The sequence below is a fragment of the Amblyraja radiata genome, chromosome X, assembly GCF_010909765.2.
Source record: "Amblyraja radiata isolate CabotCenter1 chromosome X, sAmbRad1.1.pri, whole genome shotgun sequence".
Classification (NCBI taxonomy): domain Eukaryota; kingdom Metazoa; phylum Chordata; class Chondrichthyes; order Rajiformes; family Rajidae; genus Amblyraja; species Amblyraja radiata.
Window position 1 is genome coordinate 2,589,466 of NC_045999.1, and position 22,182 is coordinate 2,611,647.

The 22,182-nt window shown below is 45.9% G+C and overlaps 1 protein-coding gene across 1 annotated transcript in view; it reads left to right on the top strand.

Annotated features, from left to right (window-relative positions):
* Window positions 1–22,182, top strand: part of hcn4 (hyperpolarization activated cyclic nucleotide gated potassium channel 4) — a 157,255-nt gene that overhangs the window by 97,399 nt on the left and 37,674 nt on the right. The window contains 1 exon segment of the mRNA XM_033014919.1: window positions 13,193–13,411. Coding sequence (XP_032870810.1) covers window positions 13,193–13,411 — 219 coding nt within the window.

Sequence of the window (22,182 nt, forward strand, 5' to 3'; positions counted from 1 at the left end):
AAAATCTAGTATCAACGTTGGCAAGAATGTAAATATCAGATTGTCACAAAGGCGACAGTTTTCCCCTTGCATTCTCTAGGGCAGTATATGTGTCATCCTTAATCAGTCTGAGCTGCAGTATATACGACTCCAGGCCCATAGTACTCTGCTTAACCCTTTACTGACTATCAGTGAATGGACTTTATCTTGCACTAAAGGTTATACAGCGCGGAAACAGGCCCTTTGGCCCACTGAGTCCGTTCTGACCAGCGATTCCCCCACATTAACACTATCCTACACACGCTAGGGACAATTTACACATGCACCAAGCCAATTAACCTACACACCTTTGGAGTGTGGGAGGAAACCGAAGATCTCGGAGAAATCCCACGCAGCCACGGGGAGAACGTGCACAAACTCCGTGCAGACAGCGCCCGTAGGCATGAAAATAGAAAGTGGAATTGGTCACAGAAATTAATATCAAGCACTAAGTAATGAATCTGACCAGAAGAATCAGTTTAACATGCTAATTGCTCAGTGGCTGTTTATTGCATTCGATTGTAACCCAATTCACCATGAATTTCCCCTTGCAATCCTTTGGACACAAGTTATGAAGTTGCTCTGTTCAAATTCACCGCAGATTGATGAACAACATTTGTTTTTACAGCTCCTAAAGTAGGAGGAAGTCACACTAACAAAAATCTCTCTCCCTCTCTCCCTCTCCCCCTCTCTCCCTCTCTCCCTCTCTCCCTCTCTCCCTCTCTCCCTCTCTCCCCCTCTCCCCCTCTCTCCCTCTCTCCCTCTCTCCCTCTCTCCCTCTCCTGTTTGTTTGTCTGTCCTTATGCCTCTATGTCTCTCTATCACTCTCTTTCTATCTCCCTCTTTCTTTCTTTCTATCTATCTATCTATCTATCTATCTATCTATCTATCTATCTATCTATCTATCTATCTATCTATCTATCTATCTATCTATCTATCTATCTATCTATCTATCTATCTATCTATCTATCTATCTATCTAATCTATTTTCATGGAAGTCCCTTAATTTTGGCATTTATTTCATCATAGATTTCAATTTCACTCCTCCTGTGATAATGCCAAGGTGGATTAAAGGATGTATGGTTTTGCGGGAAGCCTAAGCAAGTTTTTGCCTTGACATTTACAACACTTGTTTTACAAATTCCAGTAGCAGCAGTATTTACCTTGATCAGACATTAATTTCATATCTCACCACTTCACAAAAAAATCCATCTCAGATAAAATTTAGCAATTCTTTCAGGAGATATTCTAATCAAAGCATCTTTCCATCGCAATCAAATGCTACAATGATTATAGTATTTCATGTGGTGTTTGTTTCATTTCGAACAGAGAGGCAGACTGGGATTTATACTGAACCTTGCGTGACCTTAGGACATCCCAACGCGATTTACAGGCATTGACGTACTTTCAAAGTGCAGTTACTGTTATAATATAGGAGATGAGACAGACAAATACGCGCAGAACAGGTAACAAGCTCCAAGGAGATAAATAACTAAGTCTTCTCTTTTGCTGATGTTGGGTTGAAGAATAAATATTAAATAGAACGCTTCGAAAATAGTGTCATTGAGTCGTAGCATAGAGTTGTACACTGAAAAACTGGGGCCCTTCAGCCCATCATGTCCATGTTGTTCTTTTCATATTCAGTATTAACATTGGCCTGCAGTAGGCACATATCCTTAGAAACATAGAAACATAGAAAATAGGTGCAGGAGTAGGCCATTCCGCCCTTCGAGCCTGCACCGCCATTCAATATGATCATGGCTGATCATCCAACTCAGTATCCTGTACCTGCCTTCTCTCCACACCCCCTGATCCCTTTAGCCACAAGGGCCACATCTAACTCCCTCTTAAATATAGCCAATGAACTGTGGCCTCAACTGCCTTCTGTGGCAGAGAATTGCACAGATTCACCACTCTCTGTGTGAAAAAAAAAATTCTCATCTCGGTCCTAAAAGATTTCCCCCTTATCCTTAAACTGTGTGTGGCCCCTTGTTCTGGACTTCTCCAACATCGGGAACAATCTTCCTGCATCTAGCCTGTCCAACCCCTTAAGAATTTTGTACGTTTCTATAAGATCCCCCCTCAATCTTCTACATTCTAGCGAGTACAAGCCAAGTCTATCCAGTCTTTCTTCATATGAAAGTCCTGACATCCCAGGAATCAGTCTGGTAGAACATCCTTGTAGAAAGAAGGAACTGCAGGTGTTGGTTTATACCGAAGAAAGACACAAAGTGCTTAGTTCAGTTTAGTTTATTGTCACGTGTACCGAGGTACAATGAAAAGCTTTTGTTGCGTGCTAACCAGTCAGCAGAAAGACAATACATGATTACAATCGATCCATGTATAGTGTACAGATACATGATAAGGGAATAACGTTCAGTGCAAGCTGAAGCCAGCAAAGTCCGATCAAGGATAGTCTGAGGATCATCAAAGAGGTAGATAGTAGATCAGCACTGGAGTAACCCAGCGGATTAGGCAGTTACTCCAGCAGATATGTATCCTTGTGTTCAAGAAGGAACTGCAGATGCTGGAAAATCGAAGGTACACAAAAAACCTGGAGAAACTCAGCGGGTGCAGCAGCATCTATGGAGCGAAGGAAATAGGCAATGTTTCGGGCCGAAACCCTTCTTCAGACTATGTATCCTTGCTTGCCTTGCCTATATGTGTTCATCTAAATATCTTTTAAACACAGTGATTGCATCTTACTTATTATACCTTCCCTGCCAGTTGACTTCCCGAATTAAAACCAAACTCTGTGAAAAAAAATAGACACAAAAAGCTGGAGCAACTCAGCGGGGCGGGCAGCTTCTCTGGAGAGAAGGAACAGGTGACGTTTCGGGTTGAGACCCTTCTTCAGACAGAAAGATCTGAAGAAATACTCGCCTTTCAAATCACCTTTAAACATAGAAACATAGAAATTAGGTGCAGGAGTAGGCCATTCGGCCCTTCGAGCCTGCACCGCCATTCAATATGATCATGGCTGATCATCCAACTCAGTATCCCGTACCTGCCTTCTCTCCATACCCTCTGATCCCCTTAGCCACAAGGGCCACATCTAACTCCCTCTTAAATATAGCATAAATAAATAAATACATTTAAGACTCCTTTAGGGCCTGTCCCACTTACGCGACCTTTACAGGCGACTGCAGGCACCCTTGATAGGTCGCCGAAATGTTCAACATGTTGAAAATTCAGCGGTGATCAGAAAGACGCTACGACTCTTTGGAGAATTCTCACGACCAGAGGAGACCTCTCACCACCATCCAACCTGTGGTCTTGAGTGGTCTCCAAAGAAACGTAGCGCCTTTTAGGTCGCCGCTTAATTTTCAACATGTTGAAAATTTCGGCGACCTATCGTGAGTTCCGGCAGTCGCCCGTAAAGGTCGTGTAAGTGGGACATGCCCTTTTCTCTCACCTTAAACCTATCCCTTGACTGTATTTTTTAATATATATCACTACAATGGTGACAAAAGTGTAACTATCTAAGCTACCTAAACCTCTTATAATTATACGCCTTGCTATCTTGTCTCACCCCAGCCTTTTTCCCACTCGAGAAAACTAACTCAGACCAAATGATCTCCCCCCATGTGCTCCTATCCAGGTCATGTCTCGGTGAAGATTGCAAGGTTTTTTTTGTTACATTTGATGATAAGTTGATGTCTTCTGTCAAGGAAGGAACTGCAGGCGCTGGTTTACACCGACGATAGACAAAAAATGCTGGAGTAACTCAGCGGGACAGGCGGCATCTCTGGAGAGAAGGAATGGGTGACAATTTGGGTTGAGACCCTTCTTCAGACTCCAGTCAGGTGACAGCAATGAGTCCCAGTTTACCTTCGACAACATTGTGGAGACGAGGAGGAGATGATGGTACCCAACAGGACTGTAGACAAAATTGCTCGAGAAACTCAGCGGGTGAGGCAGCATCTATGGAGCGAAGGAATAGGTGACGTTTCGGGTCGAGACCCGGAAGGGTCTCGACCCGAAACGTCACCTATTCCTTCGCTCCATAGATGCTTCCTGGTCTCGACCCGAAACGACACCTATTCCTTCGCTCCATAGATGCTTCCTGGTCTCGACCCGAAACGTCACTATTCCTTCGCTCCATAGATGCTTCCTGGTCTCGACCCGAAACGTCACCATTCCTTCGCTCCATAGATGCTGCCTCACCCGCTGGAGTTCCTCCAGCATTTTTGTCCACCTTCGATTTTTCCCGCACCTGCAGTTCCTTCTTAAACAAGTCACCCAACAGAAGGATAAATACTCAACGAAAAGAGAAGAGCCTTTAAAGATGGAACAAACCCACTGAGTGGTGTGAGCCTGCATTTAAATACTTCATACAAGCAATCTAGTTTGGAATTGATTTTTAGCTGGAGCAGAGAAGTTGTTGTTTTGCGGAGTCCGGGCTCAGGCAGTTGAGGTGAGAGAGGCACTTCATGGAAAATAATATTTTGAATTGCCTCTACCTGAAGTGCTTACAGAAGCTGTTTCTATTCAACGGAGTTGTTGCACTATCGTCTTAGGACTTCTCGAGTTTGTTTTGAGATATTCCACGCATCAGCCATTTCAGCCAGTTCGCATCAGCCATTTCAAGAGACCATCATATTTGTCGCTAAATCGTTTTTTTCACAAGGCCGTCCCTGGATGGGGCTATAATGTGAAAACCATCTGTGATTAACTGCCAAAGTGATTGGGACAACAACAGTAAATTCTCCCCCCCCCCTTTCAAGTGGTCAGCTATTCTGAGAGTAGAAACATAGAAACATAGAAAATAGGTGCAGGAGTAGGCCATTCGGCTGATCATCCAACTCAGTATCCTGTACCTGCCTTCTCTCCATACCCCCTGATCCCTTTAGCCACAAGGGCCACATCTAACTCTCTCTTAAATATAGCCAATGAACTGTGGCCTCAACTACCTTCTGTGGCAGAGAATTCCACAGATTCACCACTCTCTGTGTGAAAAATGTTTTTCTCATCTCGGTCCTAAAAGACTTCCCCCCCTTATCCTTAAACTGTGACCCCTAGTTCTGGACTTCCCCAACATCGGGAATAATCTTCCTGCATCTAGCCTGTCCAACCCCTTAAGAATTTTGTAAGTTTCTATAAGATCCCCCCTCAATCTTCTAAATTCTAGCGTGTACAAGCCGAGTCTATCCAGTCTTTCTTCATATGAAAGTCCTGACCTTCATATGAAAGTAGACCATCCAATAAAACACTTGTGGTGAAGGTAGACACAAAAAGCCGGAGTTATGCCCCTGTCCCACTTAGGAAACCTGAACGGAAACCTCTGGAGACTTTGCGCCCCACCCAAGGTATCCGTGCGGTTCCCGGAGGTTGCAGGTGGTTGCCGGAGGTTGCAGGTAGTGGAAGCAGGTAGGGAGACTGACAAAAACCTCCGGGAACCGCACGGAAACCTTTGGTGGGGCGCAAAGTCTCCAGAGGTTTCCGTTCAGGTTTCCTAAGTGGGACAGGGGCATAACTCAGCGGGCCAGGCAGCATCTCTAGAGAAAAGGAACAGGTGACGTTCCGGGTCGAGACCCTTCTTCAGACTGAGAGTCAGGGGAAAGGGAAACGGTGATGTGGAGAGATATAGAACAAATGATTGAAAGATATGCAAATACGTAATGACGATAAAGGAAACAGGCCGTTGTTAGTTGTGTGCGTGGTGAAAACGAGTTACAAACAATGAGACTCAACAAGACATATTTGGACCTGTACAATGACTGTGATGGGGGAGGGATGGAGAGAGAGGGGAGGTAAGGGTTACTTGAAGTTAAATAAATCAATATTCATACTGCTGCCCAAGCGAAATATGAGCTGCCGTCCCTCCAATTTGCGTTTGGCCTCAAACTAAACGCTTAAAGTCATAGAGTGATTCAATGTGGGAACAGGCCCAACTTGCCCAACATGTCCCAGCTACACTAGTCCCACCTACCTGAGTTTGGCCCATATCACTCCAAACCTGTCCTATCAGGCCCTTACTGAGTTGGATGATCAGCCATGATCATATTGAATGGCGGTGCAAGCTCAAAGGGCTGAATGGCCTACTCCTGCACCTATTTTCTATGTTTCTATCCATGTACCTGTCTAACTGATTCTTAAATGTTGGGATAGTCCCAGCCTCAACTACCTCCTCTGGCAGCTTGTTCCATACACCCACCACCCTTTGTGTGAAAAAGTTACCCCTCAGATTCCTATTAAATCTTTTCCCCTTCACCTTAAACCTATGTCCTCTGGTCCTCAATTCCCCTACTCTGGGCAAGAGGCTCTGCCCGATCTATTCCTCTCATGATTTTGTACACCTCTATAAGATCACCCCTCATCCTCCTGCACTCAAAGGAATAGAGACCCAGCCTACTCAACCTCACACCCTCTAGTCCTGGCAACAACATTGTAAGTCTCTGTACCCTTTACTGATGAAACACTGAAACACTTGTGGCAGTCAGTGTTGTGGATTGAAGGTTGCTTCAGGCCCACCTGAAAAAACACTGCCACCTCTCAACCGCGACACGGGAAGAAGACAAATGTGGCAAACACTGTGTGGGTGGTCCGTGGTGAGATGGAATAGTCTGAAAGAAAACTAAGCCAAAGGCAAATGAAGTCAAGAATGTTTTGTTGCCATATGTCCTGTGACAGAACAATGACATTCTTACTTATTGCAGCAGCACAACAGGGTGTACAAGCAGCTGCCAATAGATAATATAATGTCATGTTATATAATATAATACTATACAATATAAATATAATATAATATCGAAACATAGAAACATAGAAATTAGGTGCAGGAGTAGGCCATTCGGCCCTTCGAGCCTGCACCGCCATTCAATATGATCATGGCTGATCATCCAACTCAGTATCCCGTACCTGTCTTCTCTCCATACCCCCTGATCCCTTTCGCCACAAGGGCCACATCTAACTCCCTCTTAAATATAGCCAATGAACTGTGTGGCCTCAACTACCTTCTGTGGCAGAGAATTCCACAGATTCACCACTCTCTGTGTGAAAAATGTTTTTCTCATCTCGGTCCTAAAAGACTTCCCCCCTTATCCTTAAACTGTGTGACCCCTTGTTCTGGACTTCCCCAACATCGGGAACAATCTTCCTGCATCTAGCCTGTCCAACCCCTTAAGAATTTTGTACGTTTCTATAAGATACAATATAATGTATTATAATGTAATGTTATATAATATACAATACTATATAATATAATATGATTCAATATGGCCTGTCCCACTTGGCAATTTGCAAAATATTTGTGGCGTGACAACGTATTGGCGCGCGGTGTTTATTCAAGTGTCGCAACGTTTTTTTTGTCGCCGCTGGATTTTGAATTGTTAAAATCTTTTGGCGATACCGATATGATGCCGGCAGTCGCCGAAAAAATCGCCAAGTAGGACAGGCCCTTAAACCAGTTTCTGAAGTTCCTTGTTTCTACAAGATGAGTCCAAATGACTTGGGAAGAGTTGCAAGCATACTACAAGGGCGGAAGTTGATCATTTTTAGTTTGGAGATATAGTGTGGAAACAGGCCCTTCAGCCCACCGAGTCCGCACTGACCAACGATCACCTGTATACTGGTTCTATCCTACGCACCAGGGACAATTTACAGAAGCTAATTAACTAGTATGTCTTTAGGATGTGGTAAGAAACCGGAGCACCCACTCAGGTCAAAGGAAGAATGTACAAACTCCATACAGACAGCACCCGTAGTCAGGATCGAACCCGGGACTCTGGCGCTGTGAGGCAGCAACGCCACTGGTGTGCTACTGTGTCACCTGGGCGGCACGGTGGCGCAGCGGTCGAGTTGCTGCCTCACAGCGCCAGAGACCCCGGTTCGCTCCTGTCTACGGGTGCTGTCTATGTGTAGTTTGCACGTTCCCCCTCACATTTCTCTGGGAGCTCCAGTTACCTCCCACATTCCAAAGACGTGGACATTCCAGCATTCCAACATCCCACATTCCAACCTCTCCCTGTAGCTCAGACCCTCGAGGTCCTGGCAACATCCTCGCGAATCTTCCTTCTCTGAACCCTTTCCAGCTTGAGTCAGGAGATGAGAATTTTTTTCTCAGAGTGTTAGAAATCTACCCAAGATATTGTTGTTGCTATCATTGAACATATTCAGTGTTGTGATCGATTATGAGATTTAAAACGAACGCTGGCTTCAAAAGGACCTGACAGTAAAATGGATTTGAAGCCAATATGAGGTTAGCCTTGAATCGTTTGATTGTTGGAGCAGGCTTAAGGGGCTATATAATTGACACCAGCCCCTGAGCATGTCTTGTATGCCCATTACTCACGTTACACACATTAACCACTACAGTTCTGTCGGGCCCAGTGCAATAATATTGAAGACAAAATACTCGGGAATCATTCCTGTAGTTAGCTATTTTGAGGGCTGTTTGCTGTTTTTTTTGTTAAGGTTTGTCATTAATTACCGCTAATCAAAAGTCATCATGATGCATGTATTCCCTGACTTTTCACCTGTAAACTGTAAAGTGCCTGTCCCACTTGCGTGATTTTTTTCGGCGGTTTGCCGGCACCCGCCATTGTCGCAGCAGGTTGCCGAAGCTTTTCAACACGTTCGGCGACCAGAGAAAGGTACGACTCTTTGAGCGACTACTCACGACCATACAGGCGTCAACCCGGTTGGAGAACTAGGAAGGGGGAGGGATAGAGAGCAGGGGGTAGCCAAGGGTTACTTGAAGTTAGAGAAGTCAATACTTATACCACTGGGGTGTAAAGGGCCTGTCCCACTCGGGCGCCATTTGCGTGTAATTTACACGACATCATTTATGTGTCACAACATGATGCGTGGAGACGTGCCCGCGCCCCAGGATTTTGGGATGTACAAAATCTTTGCGTGCCATCTGCCTGACACGCAAATGACTCCCAAGTGGGACAGACCCTTAAAAGCTGTCCACGTTTATTGTTTTGTTACTATTAAGTGTGCAGAGATACAATTAAAAATATTATTTATATGCCACCCAGTCAAATCATACTGTGCTTGTTCGATCAAGCCATGCACAAGGATGAGGCAGGGATTAGAATTAGTGTCCCAACTCATCTATGTCGACTGACATGCCCCATCTAACATAGAATATATAGAAGATAGCACAGCAAAGCACAAGAACAGACCCTTCGTCCCATAATGTCTGTGCTGATTATGATGCCAAGACCAACACATATCTGTCGACACATAACCCCTATCCCACCATTCACTGCATAGCTATAAGCCTACCCAAAAATCATTTAAATCCCTGGATAATGGATCTGCTTCAACCATCACCCCTGGCAGTGTGTACCAGGCACACCTCCGTCTTGTGAAAAAAAGACTTGCCTTACAATTCTTCAAGCTTTAAACTTCAAGCAAATCCAATTTTCCCACCTTTGGAAATCCCACACAGACAGAACCCGAGGTCAGGATTGAACCCAGGTCCCTGGTGCCGTGAGACAGTAATGCCCCTGTCCCACTTAGCAAACCTGAACGGAAACCTCTGGAGACTTTGCGCCCCCACCCAAGGTATCCGTGCGGTTCCCGCAGGTTGCAGGAGGTTGCCGGAGGTTGCAGGTAGTGGAAGCAGGTAGGGAGACTGACAAAAACCTCCGGGAACCGCACGGAAACCTTGGGTGGGGCGCAAAGTCTCCAGAGGTTTCCGTTCAGGTTTCCTAAGTGGGACAGGGGCATAACTCCACTGCTGCACCACTGTGCCGCCCTGATGTAAAACTTGTTAGCCATTAACACCATGAAACCCCTTCACAAGAGGAGGACAGTGGCTTAAAATTGGGTTCATCAGTTCACATTCATAAATGATAGGAGCAGAATTATGTCATTTCTACTCCGCCATTCAATCACGGCTGATCTATCTCTCCCTCCTAACCCATTCTCCTGCCTTCTCCCCGTAATCCCTGACACCCGTACTAATCAAGAATCTATCAATCTCTGCCTTCAAATTTTCCATTGATTTGTCCTCCACAGCCTTCCGTGGCAACATTCTCTCAAGGGCAGTTGGGGGTGAGGAATAAACTCATCTCCTGGCTTCATCATCGATTCCCAAATCCTGCGAATGAATTGGTGATAAAGACGTTAGATTGTCCTTATAAAACAGAGCGTCCGTCCCTTGCCAGACCTGAGGCAAGCCAAACAAAATCTACAGAGGGAAATAAAGATGACCAGAGTTGACAGTCCCATGGCTGGAGTGAATATCATATGTAAATCTGGCATTTAATCCCGGAATTATTCCAAGATATTGACCTTTATCTTAAATGTCATGTTAAGAAAAAGGCTAGAAAATTGCCTTCTGAACTTTGAACCTATGGCTGGAAAGTTTCGAAACTAAATAGCTTTGAGGCAATTGCATATTTCCTTCTTTCAATCTGTGATTTAGTTCGTTTTAGGTTTTAGTTTTAGAGATACAGCGCGGAAACAGGCTCTTCGGCCCACGAGTCTACACCGACCAGCGATCCCCGCACATTAACACAGCCTACACACACTAGGGACAATTCAGACTCGGGTCTGAAGAAGGGTTTCGGCCCGTAACGTTGCCTATCTCCTTCGCTCCATAGATGCTGCTGCACCCGCTGACAAGAGCGGAACTCGCTATCAAAACATGGAGGGGACGGGGACACATTTATTTGTCGGCCACGCGCGCATGCGCACACTCACAAACACGCGCGAGGCTTCGGAGGCTCAATCCAGCGCTAAAAGCGGAGATTTTAAAATCGGGATGACAAAAACTTGGGGGGGATGTCCCCCACCTCTCAAAACATGGGGGGGACGTGTCCCCCTCTGTCTCCCCTCCGGGTTTTCCACCCCTGCCCGCTGAGTTCCTCCAGCATTTTTGTGTACCAGGGACAATTTACACTTGTGCCAAGCCAATTAACCTACAAACCTTTTCTTCTTTGGAGTGTGGGAGGAAACTGCAGATCTCGGAGAAAGCACGGGTAGAAGGTACAAACTTCATGCAGACAAGCACCTGTAGTCAGGATTGAACCCGGGTCTCTGGCGCTGTGAGGCAGTAACTCTACCGCTGCGCCACCGTGCCGCCCAAGTTAACATGATCAAGTAGCAAATTAGCATCAAAGAGGCGGATTTAGTTTTGTGCCAACAACCTTCATTCTACACTAGTGTTTTTTTTATTGATAAGAGGAATATTAACTGCGGATATATAACTCTCGACCCTCAAGAGAACCTCATTTCTCAGTGGTAAAGGTCATGGATTTGGTTAGTGCCCTTGCTTGGCTCCCAATGACAATACCACAACGGCATTTAAAAGACACTTGGCCAAGTGCATTGGTAGGAAAGGTTTGGAGGGATATGCGGGCAAATCGCGGGCAAATGGGATAGGCTAAGATAAGGGCACCAAGATAGACAGAGTGCTGGAGTAACTCACCGGGTCAGGCAGCATCTCTGGAGAACACAGATCGGAACCTCCAGGATTCCAAGCATCATTCCACCAGAATTCCTCCAGAGTTCCTTATCCAAGCTAGAAGCAGGTAACTGCGGATGCCGGTTTACACAAAAGGATCAAAGTGCTGGAGTAACTCAGCGGTTCAGGCAGCATCACTGGAGAACACTCTTCGGAAGGACAATTTCATTTGATCGGTTACATGAATTATTCGTACGGCACAGAAACAGACTCTTCAGCCCAGCACGTCCCTGCTGACCAACATGCCTCATCTAAGCTAGTCCCATTTACCCGTGTTTGGCCCATATTCCTCTTAACCTTCTAAACAGGGCAAAGAAGGGTCATAAAAACATAGAAACATAGAAAATAGGTGCAGGAAGAGGCCATTCGGCCCTTCGAGCCAGCACCGCCATTCATTGTGATCATGGCTGATCGTCCCCTATCAATAACCCGTGCCTGCCTTCTCCCCATATCCCTTGACTCCGCTAGCCCCTAGAGCTCTATAATATGTTGTGTCCATTTTTTAATTCATTTTTTAAAAAAACCTTTTTCTATGGTTTGCAGTGGAACTTATTATTTAATTTATGTGAAGCACTTTGGGGTCAATGCAAGTTGACTTACAATGTGCTATATAAATAAAGTTTACTTACTTACTCTATCTAACTCTCTCTTAAATCCATCCAATGACTTGGCCTCCACTGCCCTCTGTGGCAGGGAATTCCATAAATTCACAACTCTGAGTGAAAAAGTTTTTTCTCACCTCAGTCTTAAATGACCTCCCCTTTATTCTAAGTGTGCTGAAAAGTCATCTATCCAATTTCTCAAGCTGCTTGACCCATTGAGTTATTCCAGCACTTTGTAAGTATCATTGGTATAAAGCAACATCTCTCATTACATTTTAACAGCTCTACTGTGAAGTCTCTTCAGGCTATGCCTACTTTGATGAAGTTCTTCCCTCTCCAACGAGAATCTGAAGAAGGGTCCTGACCCGACACATCTCCTATCCAATATCTCCAGAGATGCTGCCTGACCCGCTGAGTGACTCCAGTATTTTGTGTTTATCTTAGGTATAAACCAGCATCTACAGTTCCTTTTTATTGCATTCCATTTAAACTTTTCCTATCCAAATCTACTGAAGCTGCACTGGGATTTGAACTAGGATTTCTTCATTGTACTGCTGATGCTGGTTTACACCAAAGATAGACACAAAATGCTGGAGTAACTCAACGGGTTGAGGCAGCACCTCTGTATATGGGTGATGGAATGGGTGACATTTCGGGTCGAGACCCTTCTTCAGACTTCATTGTTGATCTCAGCACATGGAGACTAGTCCAGTTATTTAACCATCTTGCTACCCCTGCATGTGGCTCTACACCCACCAACATTGTTGAACCTTCAGTTTAGAGGTACAGCATGGAAACAGGCCCTTCGGCCCACCATGCCGACCATCGATCACTCATTCATACTAGTATCCCACTTTCTCATCTACTCCCTACGCACTAGGGGGCTATTTATAGAAGGGCAAATGAACCTGCAAACCGACAGGTCTTTGGGATGTGGGAGGAAACCGGAGTATCCGGAGGATCACAGGATCACAGGAAGAACGTGCGAGCTCCACACAGACAGTACTCGAGGTCAGGATCAAACACGGGTCTCTGGCGCTGTGAGGCAGAGGTTCTACCAGCTGCACCAGCGCGCTGCTGAACTGCTCGTGAAGTCCAGCCTGTGCCATTGAGTAAGACTGTTAACGCTGTGGTCTGTTGTCTTTCACAGGATGCTTCATGGTCGAAGCAATACTCGTACGCACTGTTCAAAGCCATGAGCCACATGCTGTGCATCGGCTACGGGCAGCAAGCGCCAGTCGGCATGTCTGACGTGTGGTTGACCATGCTCAGTATGATCGTCGGAGCTACCTGCTACGCCATGTTCATCGGCCATGCCACCGCTCTCATCCAGTCTTTGGATTCCTCACGCAGGCAGTATCAGGAGAAGGTAAGATCATGTCGAAACATTGGTTCGTAGCCGGTAGGAACCTTCAGTGTCAAAGTCAAAGTCAAAGTCAAAGTAGCCTTTATTGTCATTCATACCTTTCGGTCTGAACGAAATTTTGTTGCCTTGCAGTCATACATGTGATGAAAATGACAAAAAAACACACAATAAACACAAATTTAACATCCACCACAGTGAGTTCACCAGGCACCTCCTCACTGTGATGGAGGCAAAAGTCTTAAAGTCCTTGTCTCTTCCCTCCTTGTTCTCCCTCTGCTCCGAGGCGATCTGTGAGCTCCCGACGCTGTTGTCCTCCGAGATACAGCATGGAAAAAAGTCCTTCTGCACACCAAGTCCAGTGGTCATAGAAACATAGAAACACAGAAAATAGGTGCAGGAGTAGGCCATTCGGCCCTTCGAGCCTGCACCGCCATTCAATATGATCATGGCTGATCATCCAACTCAGTATCCTGTACCTGCCTTCTCTCCATACCCCCTGATCCCTTTAGCCACAAGAGCCACATCTAACCCCCTTCTTAAATATAGCCAATGAACTGGCCTCAACTACCTTCTGTGGCAGAGAATTCCACAGATTCACCACTCTCTGTGTAAAACATTTTTTTCTCATCTCAGTCCTAAAAGATTTCCCCTTTATCCTTAAACTGTGTGACCCCTTGTTCTCGACTTCCCCAACATCGGGAATAATCTTCCTGCATCTAGCCTGTCCAACCCCTTAAGAATTTTGTACGTTTCTATAAGATTCCTCCTCAATCTTCTAAATTCTAGCGTGTACAAGCCGAGTCTATCCAGTCTTTCTTTACATGAAAGTCACCTTTTAAGACTAATTTTCTTTAATTTAGACTAGTTTAATTTAGTTTAGTTTACGTTAACTTACCTTAACTTAACTTACCTTAGCTTAGCTTAGGTCTCCCTGTTGGGACCCAACTCGAAATTCAGGTTCTGTCTGAAGAAAGGTCTCGAACCGAAATGTTACTATCCATGTTCTCCAGTGAAGTTGCCTGACCCATCTGAGTTACTCCAGCAATATGTGTCCTCTGGTTTGTTTAGTTCAGTTCAGTTTAGTTTAGTTTAGATTAGGTTGAGATACTGCACTTTGGCCCAGAGTCCACACTGGCCATTGATCACCCGCTAACGCTAGTTCTATGTTAATCCAATTACTCATCCGCTGCTCACACACTAAGGGCAATTTACAGAGGGCCAATCGACATAGACAACCCGCACGTCTTTGGGACGTGGGAGGAAACCGGAGCACCCGGTGGAAACTCTTGCAGTCACAGGAAGAACGTGCAAACTCCACACAGAAAGCACCCAAGGCCAGGATCGAACCTGGGCTCTGAGACGGCAGTTCTACCCGCTGTGCCATTGTGCCTGCATCTCTTGCCCCCTTCAGAATCTTAATGGTTTAATAAAAATGATCAGGATTTAACCCTGGTCTCTGCCGCTGTGTGGCGCAAACCTTGTTATTATTACTATTACAATGTTTAGAGGACATTTGGACAGCTAGAAACATTTTAGATGAGCGCAGGTCAAACAGGCAAATGAAATATGTGTAGGAGGGAACTGCAGATGCTGGTATGCACCAAAGTGCTGGAGTAACTCAGTGGGTCAGGCAGCACCTCTGGAGAAAATGGATGGGTGACGTTTCGGGTTATGACCCTTCTTCAGACTGATGAAAGGTCCTGACCTGATACATCACCCACCCTTTTTCTCCAGAGATGCTGCCTGACCCGCTGAGTTACTCCAGAACTTTGTGTCTATCTTAGGCAAAACTAAACAGCTTGGTCTGAAGAAGGGTTTCGGCCCGAAACGTTGCCTATTTCCTTCGCTCCATAGATCCTGCTGCACCCGCTGAGTTTCTCCAGCATTTTTGTGTACCTTCGATTTTCCAGCATCTGCAGTTCCTTCCTGAACTGCTTGGATAGACATCTTGGTCGGCATGAAGGAGTTGGGCCAAAGGGCCTGTTTCTCTGCTGTGTAGAACCCCATGACTGTATTAATATTGAATAGCAAGACTCTCCTCCTAAACCTGATACTAATGCTGTCAGCTTCACTTGCAAACGTATTCTGGATTCAATATCGTGTAAAGCCCTGATGCACAATAGATACTTGGGAGTGAATACCAGTCTGTAATCTAATCAAGGGTTCCATTATTGTCAGAAGCTGTGAGAATGTCCTCAACTCAAAGATTATGTTCGTTTAAATTGCCTTCAGGTTATCTGTGCCAAACACAACACAGCCCGTTCAATGGAAAGTTGCTGTTGTTTCATGTGCTCTGTATTCATTTGTGTTCCAATGTGTTCTGCATTGTTGGCACTTCATGGTGTGCTGAGGGCCTGATTATTTCACTGATCTTTGCCACAATGGATTCAGGGATTGAGGACTTCTGAAGGAAGGTTAGTTAGGGCTAGATGTTGGGGCTATTTTTTTTTTTTGTAGCAACAAAAGGTTGAGAGGAGTGACCGAGAAGGAAATGCCAGTTTACGCCAAAGATCGGCGCGAAATGCTGGAGTAACTCAGCGGGTCAAGCAGCATCTCTGGAGAACGTTTTCTGACCCGCTGGGTTACTCCAGCAAGGTTGAGAGGAAGTTTGACGTGCGGTGTGTATGTTGACAAGAAGTTCAGTTCCCATTGGAAAATCAGCCAGGAAGAGGGCTGGCACAGCGGTAGAGTTGCTGCCTTACACTGCCAGAGACCTGGGTTCAATCCTGACTATAGGCTCTGTCCGTACAAAGCTTTTACATTCTGTCCATGACCACGTGGGTTTTCTCCGGGTGCTCCGGTTTCCTCCGACACTCCAAAGACGTCCAGGTTTGCAGGTTAATTGGCTCTAAATTGCAAATTGTCCCTAGTGTGTGTGGGATAGAATCAGTATGGGCTGATTGCAGGTCGGCACGGACTCGGTGGGCCGAAGGGCCTGTTTCCATGCTGTATGTCTAATGCCCCCGTCCCACTTAGGAAACCTGAACAGAAACCTCTGGTGACTTTGCGCCCCACCCAAGGTTTCCGATTCAGATTCAGATTCAGATTCAACTTTAATTGTCATTGTCAGTGTACAGTACAGAGACAACAAAATTCCGTGCGGTTCCCGGAGGTTGCAGGTGGTTGCCGGAGGTTGCAGGTAGTGGAAGCAGGTAGGAAGACTGACAAAAAACCTCCGGGAACCGCACGGAAACTTTGGGTGGGGGCGCAAAGTCTCCAGAGGTTTCCGTTCAGGTTTCCTAAGTGGGACAGGGGCATAAAGTCTAATGTCTAAGAAAACTGGGCACAAATTTGAAATTTCGTGCAATAGACACAAAGTAGGTTAGTTTAGTTTGGTTTTGAGAGACGGCTCGGAAACAGGCCCTTCAGCCCACCTAGTCCGCCCCGACCAGCGATCCCTTAGATGTGACGGTTTTATTTGCTTAGAGATTAGTTAAGGTGTGGCACTCACTGTTTGGCTGATGGGACCAAAATCATTCAGAACCTTCAATGAGGAGTGAGGTAATGGAGATAAAGTAAGTTGCATGACTGTGTTGGGATTGCCCTGCTAGGAGCTAGCACACAGTTGATGGACCGAAGGATCTCCAGTTGTACGATTCTACAGATATTTGCTTACAAAATTAGTTATGGAGAATTCTATGGCTGATACTTATAAAAGATTAGACAGCAAGAATCAAAATTAGCATTATTAATGTTGGTGCCACATTCAACAATTGACAATGATTAGAATCATTTACATTTATATAGCACTTTTAATGTCCAAATTGACAAAAATAGAAACTTATAGCTAGCTACAGAAGTTGTATTAGAACATAGAAACTCGAACAGTACAACATAGAAACAGGCCTTTCGGCTGAAAGGGTTTGTGCTGAATATGATGTCCAGGTAAACGAGTCTCATCCATGTTCACCAGAGATGCTGTTTAAGAAGGAACTGCAGATGCTGGAAAATCGAAGGTAGACAAAAATACCCCGGTGGGGTATCGCCTCGGCGCAGAGGGAGAAGAGGAGGGAAGAGACAGTAACTCTAAGACTTTTGCCTCCATCACAGTGAGGAGGTGTTTGGTGAACTCACTGTGGTGGATGTTAATTTGTGTTTATTGTGTTTTGTTATTATTACATGTATGGCTGCAGGCAACAGCATTTCGTTCAGACCGAAAGGTCTGAATGACAAATAAAGGATATTCTATTCTATGCTGGAGAAACTCAGCGTGTGCAGCAGCATCTATGGAGCGAAGGAAATAGGCAACGTTTCGGGCCGAAACCCGGAAGGGTTTCGACCCGAAACGTTGCCTATTTCCTTCAGGGTTTCAGCCTGAAACGTTGCCTATTTCCTTCGCTCCATAGATGCTGCTGCACCCGCTGAGTTTCTCCAGCACTTTTGTCGACCTTCACCAGAGAGGCTGCCTAGAGATCAAGAACCAGAGGTCATACGGTTTAGGTGAAAGGGGAGTAGGGGGGGTGGAGGGGGGGGGGAAGATTTAATGGGAACCTGAGGGGTAGCTTTTTTAGACTAAACGTTGGATGTATGGAATGAGCTGCCGGGGGAGGTAGTTGAGGCAGGGACTATCGCAACGTTTAAGAAACTTGTGGACAGGTACAAGGATAGAACAGATTTAGAGGGACACTAGACCAAGTGCAGACCCGTTGGCTCTGCCCTCCCAATGCAGCCGTTCCCTACCCGTAGCCCCCACGGGGGACGTGGTCGTCCAAGTGAAGCCGTTCAGGACTCAGCAGTGCGGCTGTTTTTAAATGGCGACTTTGAGGCGAGATGCGGGTGCCAACAGCCGTTATGGTCGCTGGCCAGCAGGAGGCGACAAAATGAGTAAGTGGGGGAGGGGGGGGGGGGGGGGGGAGAAGGATTTTATTAAAAATGTGTACATAAACACGACAAAATTTAATCAGGAGTGGATACTTGGATTGAAAAGTGAAATCTCTACCGAAATGGAAAAAATCTGGGCGTTTGTGGGTCGGGTGTTGGCGTAGCAACGAATCAAAGGTTGGCACCCACAGGCTGGCAACCACAAGTCAGGCAGAAACACAGCCAGCAGCCACAGAGTTTTAATATTATATAGATGGGCCAAACGCAGGCAGGTGGAACTAGCGTAGATGGGGCATGTTGGTCGGCGTGGGCAAGTTGGGCTGAAGGGCCTGTTTCCACCCTGTGAGACTCTATGACTCTATCTATAGTTTTCTTTACCTACAATGTATAGAACAGCAACTAATGCAAAAGATAAACACAAAAAGCTGGAGTAACTCAGCGGGACAGGTAGCATCTCTGGAGAGAAGGAAGGGGTGACGTTTCGGGTCGAGACCCTTCTTCAGGCCTGTCCCGCTGAGTTACTTCAGCATTTTGTGTCCATCTTTGGTTTAAACCAGCATCTGCAGTTCCTTCTTACACAGTAACTAATGCAATGTAACTGAAGCTGACCACCAGTGCTTCTTACAGCAATGGTTTGAGGAGGAAGGCAACTCTTCTTTTGTGCTGCCAAGAACTGCAGTCATTAACAGTTGATTAGACAGCCCAGTTGCCGACCCCTGCCACTTGCCAAGTCCCGTCACTGCAAGTCTCTGGTAGAGACGAGGGCTGCAGTGAACTTGTTGACAGAATTCTCGTTGGTTCTCAGTTCAAGAAATGCGACAATTCTTTGACGAGTGAAAGTTAAACTGTTGCAAACTCTTCTACTCGGATTTTGGATGAGTTTATTTTTGTTTAGTTTAGAGATACAGCGCGGAAACAGGCCCTTCGGCCCACCGAGTCCACTCTGACCAGCAATCACCCCATACATTAGCACTATCCTACACACACTGGGGACAATTTGCAATTTTTACTGAAGCCATTAAGCCTAAAAAACCTGTACGTCTTTGGAGTGTGAGAGGAAACTGGAGCACCCGGGGGAAACTTTAAGGTGAGAGGGGTAAGGTTGATAGGAGGTACACAAAAATGCTGGAGAAACTCAGCGGGTGCAGCAGCATCTGTGGAGTGAAGGAAATAGGCAATGTTTCAGGCCAAAACCCTTCTTCAGACTGATAGGGGGTGGCGGGGAGAAGGAAGGAAAAAGGAGGAGGAGGAGGAGCCCGAGGGCTGAGGAAGGGGAGGAGACAGCAAGGGCTAACAAAATTGGGAGAATTCAATGTTCCGGCCCGCAGGATGCAGACTCCCCAAGCGGAATATGAGGTGCTGTTCCTCCAATTTCCGGTGTTGCTCACTCTGGCCATGGAGGAGACCCAGGACAGAGAGGTCATCCGGGGAGTGGGAGGGGGAGTTGAAGTGCTGAGCCACCGGGAGGTCAGGTAGGTTCTTGCGGACCGCGCGGAGGTGTTCTGCGAAACGATCGCCCAACATCCGCTTAGTCTCACCGATGTAGATCAGCTGACATCTAGAGCAGCGGATGCAGTAGATGAGGTTGGAGCTGAGTTTCTCCAGCATTTTTGTGTACCTTCGATTTTCCAGCATCTGCAGTTCCTTCTTGAACAAGGTTGAATGGAGTTGTGCAGGGCATGGGTGTGCAGAGAGTGGCGGCTGCCTGGAACACACTGCCAGAGGTGGGGGATAAGGCAGACACGATAGTGGCATTTAAGAGGCATTTGGATAGACACATGTACACTGCAAGGGCCAGGAAGCGAGCGGGTAAGATCATCCCTGACCCCTCTCACCCTGGCCACAAACTCTTTGAATCACTTCCCTCTGGAAGGCGACTCCGGACTGTCAAAGCTGCCACAGCCAGACATAAAAACAGCTTTTTTCCCCCACGAGTAGTAGCTCTACTCAATAACTAAAAATCTGTAGCCTCCTTTTGCTCTGGTATTTTATTTAATTCACATGATTAATCGATAATGTTTTATTATTAATATTTAATGTTTTATGTGTCATTCCTAACTGTCACTGTCTGTCATGTTGTCACTTGCGGGCGGAGCACCAAGGCAAATTCCTTGTATGTGAATACTTGGCCAATAAACTTATTCATTCATTCGACATGGAGGGATATGGATCGCGTGCAGGCAGAGGGGATTACTTTAACTTGCCATCTTGTTCGGCACGGACATTGTGGGCCGAATGGCCTGTTCCAATGCTGTAGTATTCCATATGTCAATTTTTGCTCTGATCCACCTGCCTTGAACTTGTGCTGTCGGTGAGGTTGTTGCATCCAGCTTTGTAAAAACTGTAAAAACTGAAATGTAAAAACTTAGCCAAGTTGACATTATTCCCCAAAGAAGCAAAGGTTTCATCAATGGGGAATGCAGAACCTTAAACAAACATTGTATCATCTTCATTGCACTAATGTTGTACGGCATTGTAGTCCTGATTTTTTTTTGACTCGCGATGGAGTGAGAATTCCCGGGCCTACTTCATCTGACGGTACTTCAAAAGCCTGTGTGAAGATTTGCTTTGTGAAGCTCTCCTTTTATTGAGCTATTCCCAGTGAAGTCTTCAGCACATAAGGCTGCAAACCACTCGTGCTTATATATACCTGGCTGTGTGCAGAAGATTAGTATCTATCAGTTTACAGATACCAAATGGGCCTGTCCTACTTACGCGACTTTTTCGGCGACTGCCGGCACCCGTCATAGGTCGTTGCAGGTCACCGAAAATTTTCAACATGTTGAAAATTCAGCGGCGACCAGAAAGACGCTACGACTCTTATCATGACTCTGAGGAGACGACTCACGACCGTACAGGCGACATGTCGCGGGGTGAAGCCTGTATGGTCGTGAGTAGTCACCCAAAGAGTCGCGTAAAAAATCACGTAAGTGGGAGAGGCCCATTACTCACTCAATGGGCTTGCAAGAAATGATGTGGAGTTCTCTACCACAGAAGCCAATGAACATCCTTCAGGGAAGTATTTTCAAAATTTACCCTGATCGATTTTGGAACATGGTGAATTCAGGGATATGTTTTTAGGATGGGAAGATCAACAATGATAGAGGCAAAAAGCTGGAGTCACTCAGCGGGACAGGCAGCATCTCTGAATAGAAGGAATGGGTGACGTTTTGGGTTGAAACCCTACTTCAGATCAACAATGATCTTTGGTAAGATAGAACGGAATCAAGGAGTCACACAGGTCGAAACCCTTCTTCAGACTCGACCCGAAACGTCACCTATCTCTTCGCTCCATAGATGCTGCTGCACCCGCTGAGTTTCTCCAGCATTTTTTCTACCTTCGATTTTCTCCAGCATCTGCAATTCCTTCTTAAACAGATAATTCAGTTCAGTTTAGTCACGTGCACCAAGGTACGATGAAAAGCATTTGTTTAAGAAGGAACCGCAGATGCTGGAAAATCGAAGGTAGACAAAAATGCTGGAGAAACTCAGCGGGTGAGGCATCATCTATGGAGCGAAGGAAATAGGCAACGTTTTTCGGGCCAAAACCCTGAAGAAGTCTGAAGAAGGGTTTGGGCCCGAAACGTTGCCTATTTCCTTCGGTCCATAGATGCTGCCTCACCCGCTGAGTTTCTCCAGCATTTTTGTCTACCGATGAAAAGCTTTTGTTGTGTGCTAACCAGTCAGTAGAAAGACGATTTGAGCCATTTACAGTGTACAGATACATGATCAGAGAATAACATTTACTGCAAGGTAAAGCCCGTGAAGTCCGATCAAAGTCTGTGGAATTCCCTGCCATAGAGGGCAGTGGAGGCCAAGTCACTGGATGGATTTAAAAGAGAGTTAGATAGAGCTCTAGGGGCTAGTGGAGTCAAGGGATATGGGGAGAAGGCAGGCACGGGTTATTGATAGGGGACGATCAGCCATGATCACAATGAATGGCGGTGCTGGCT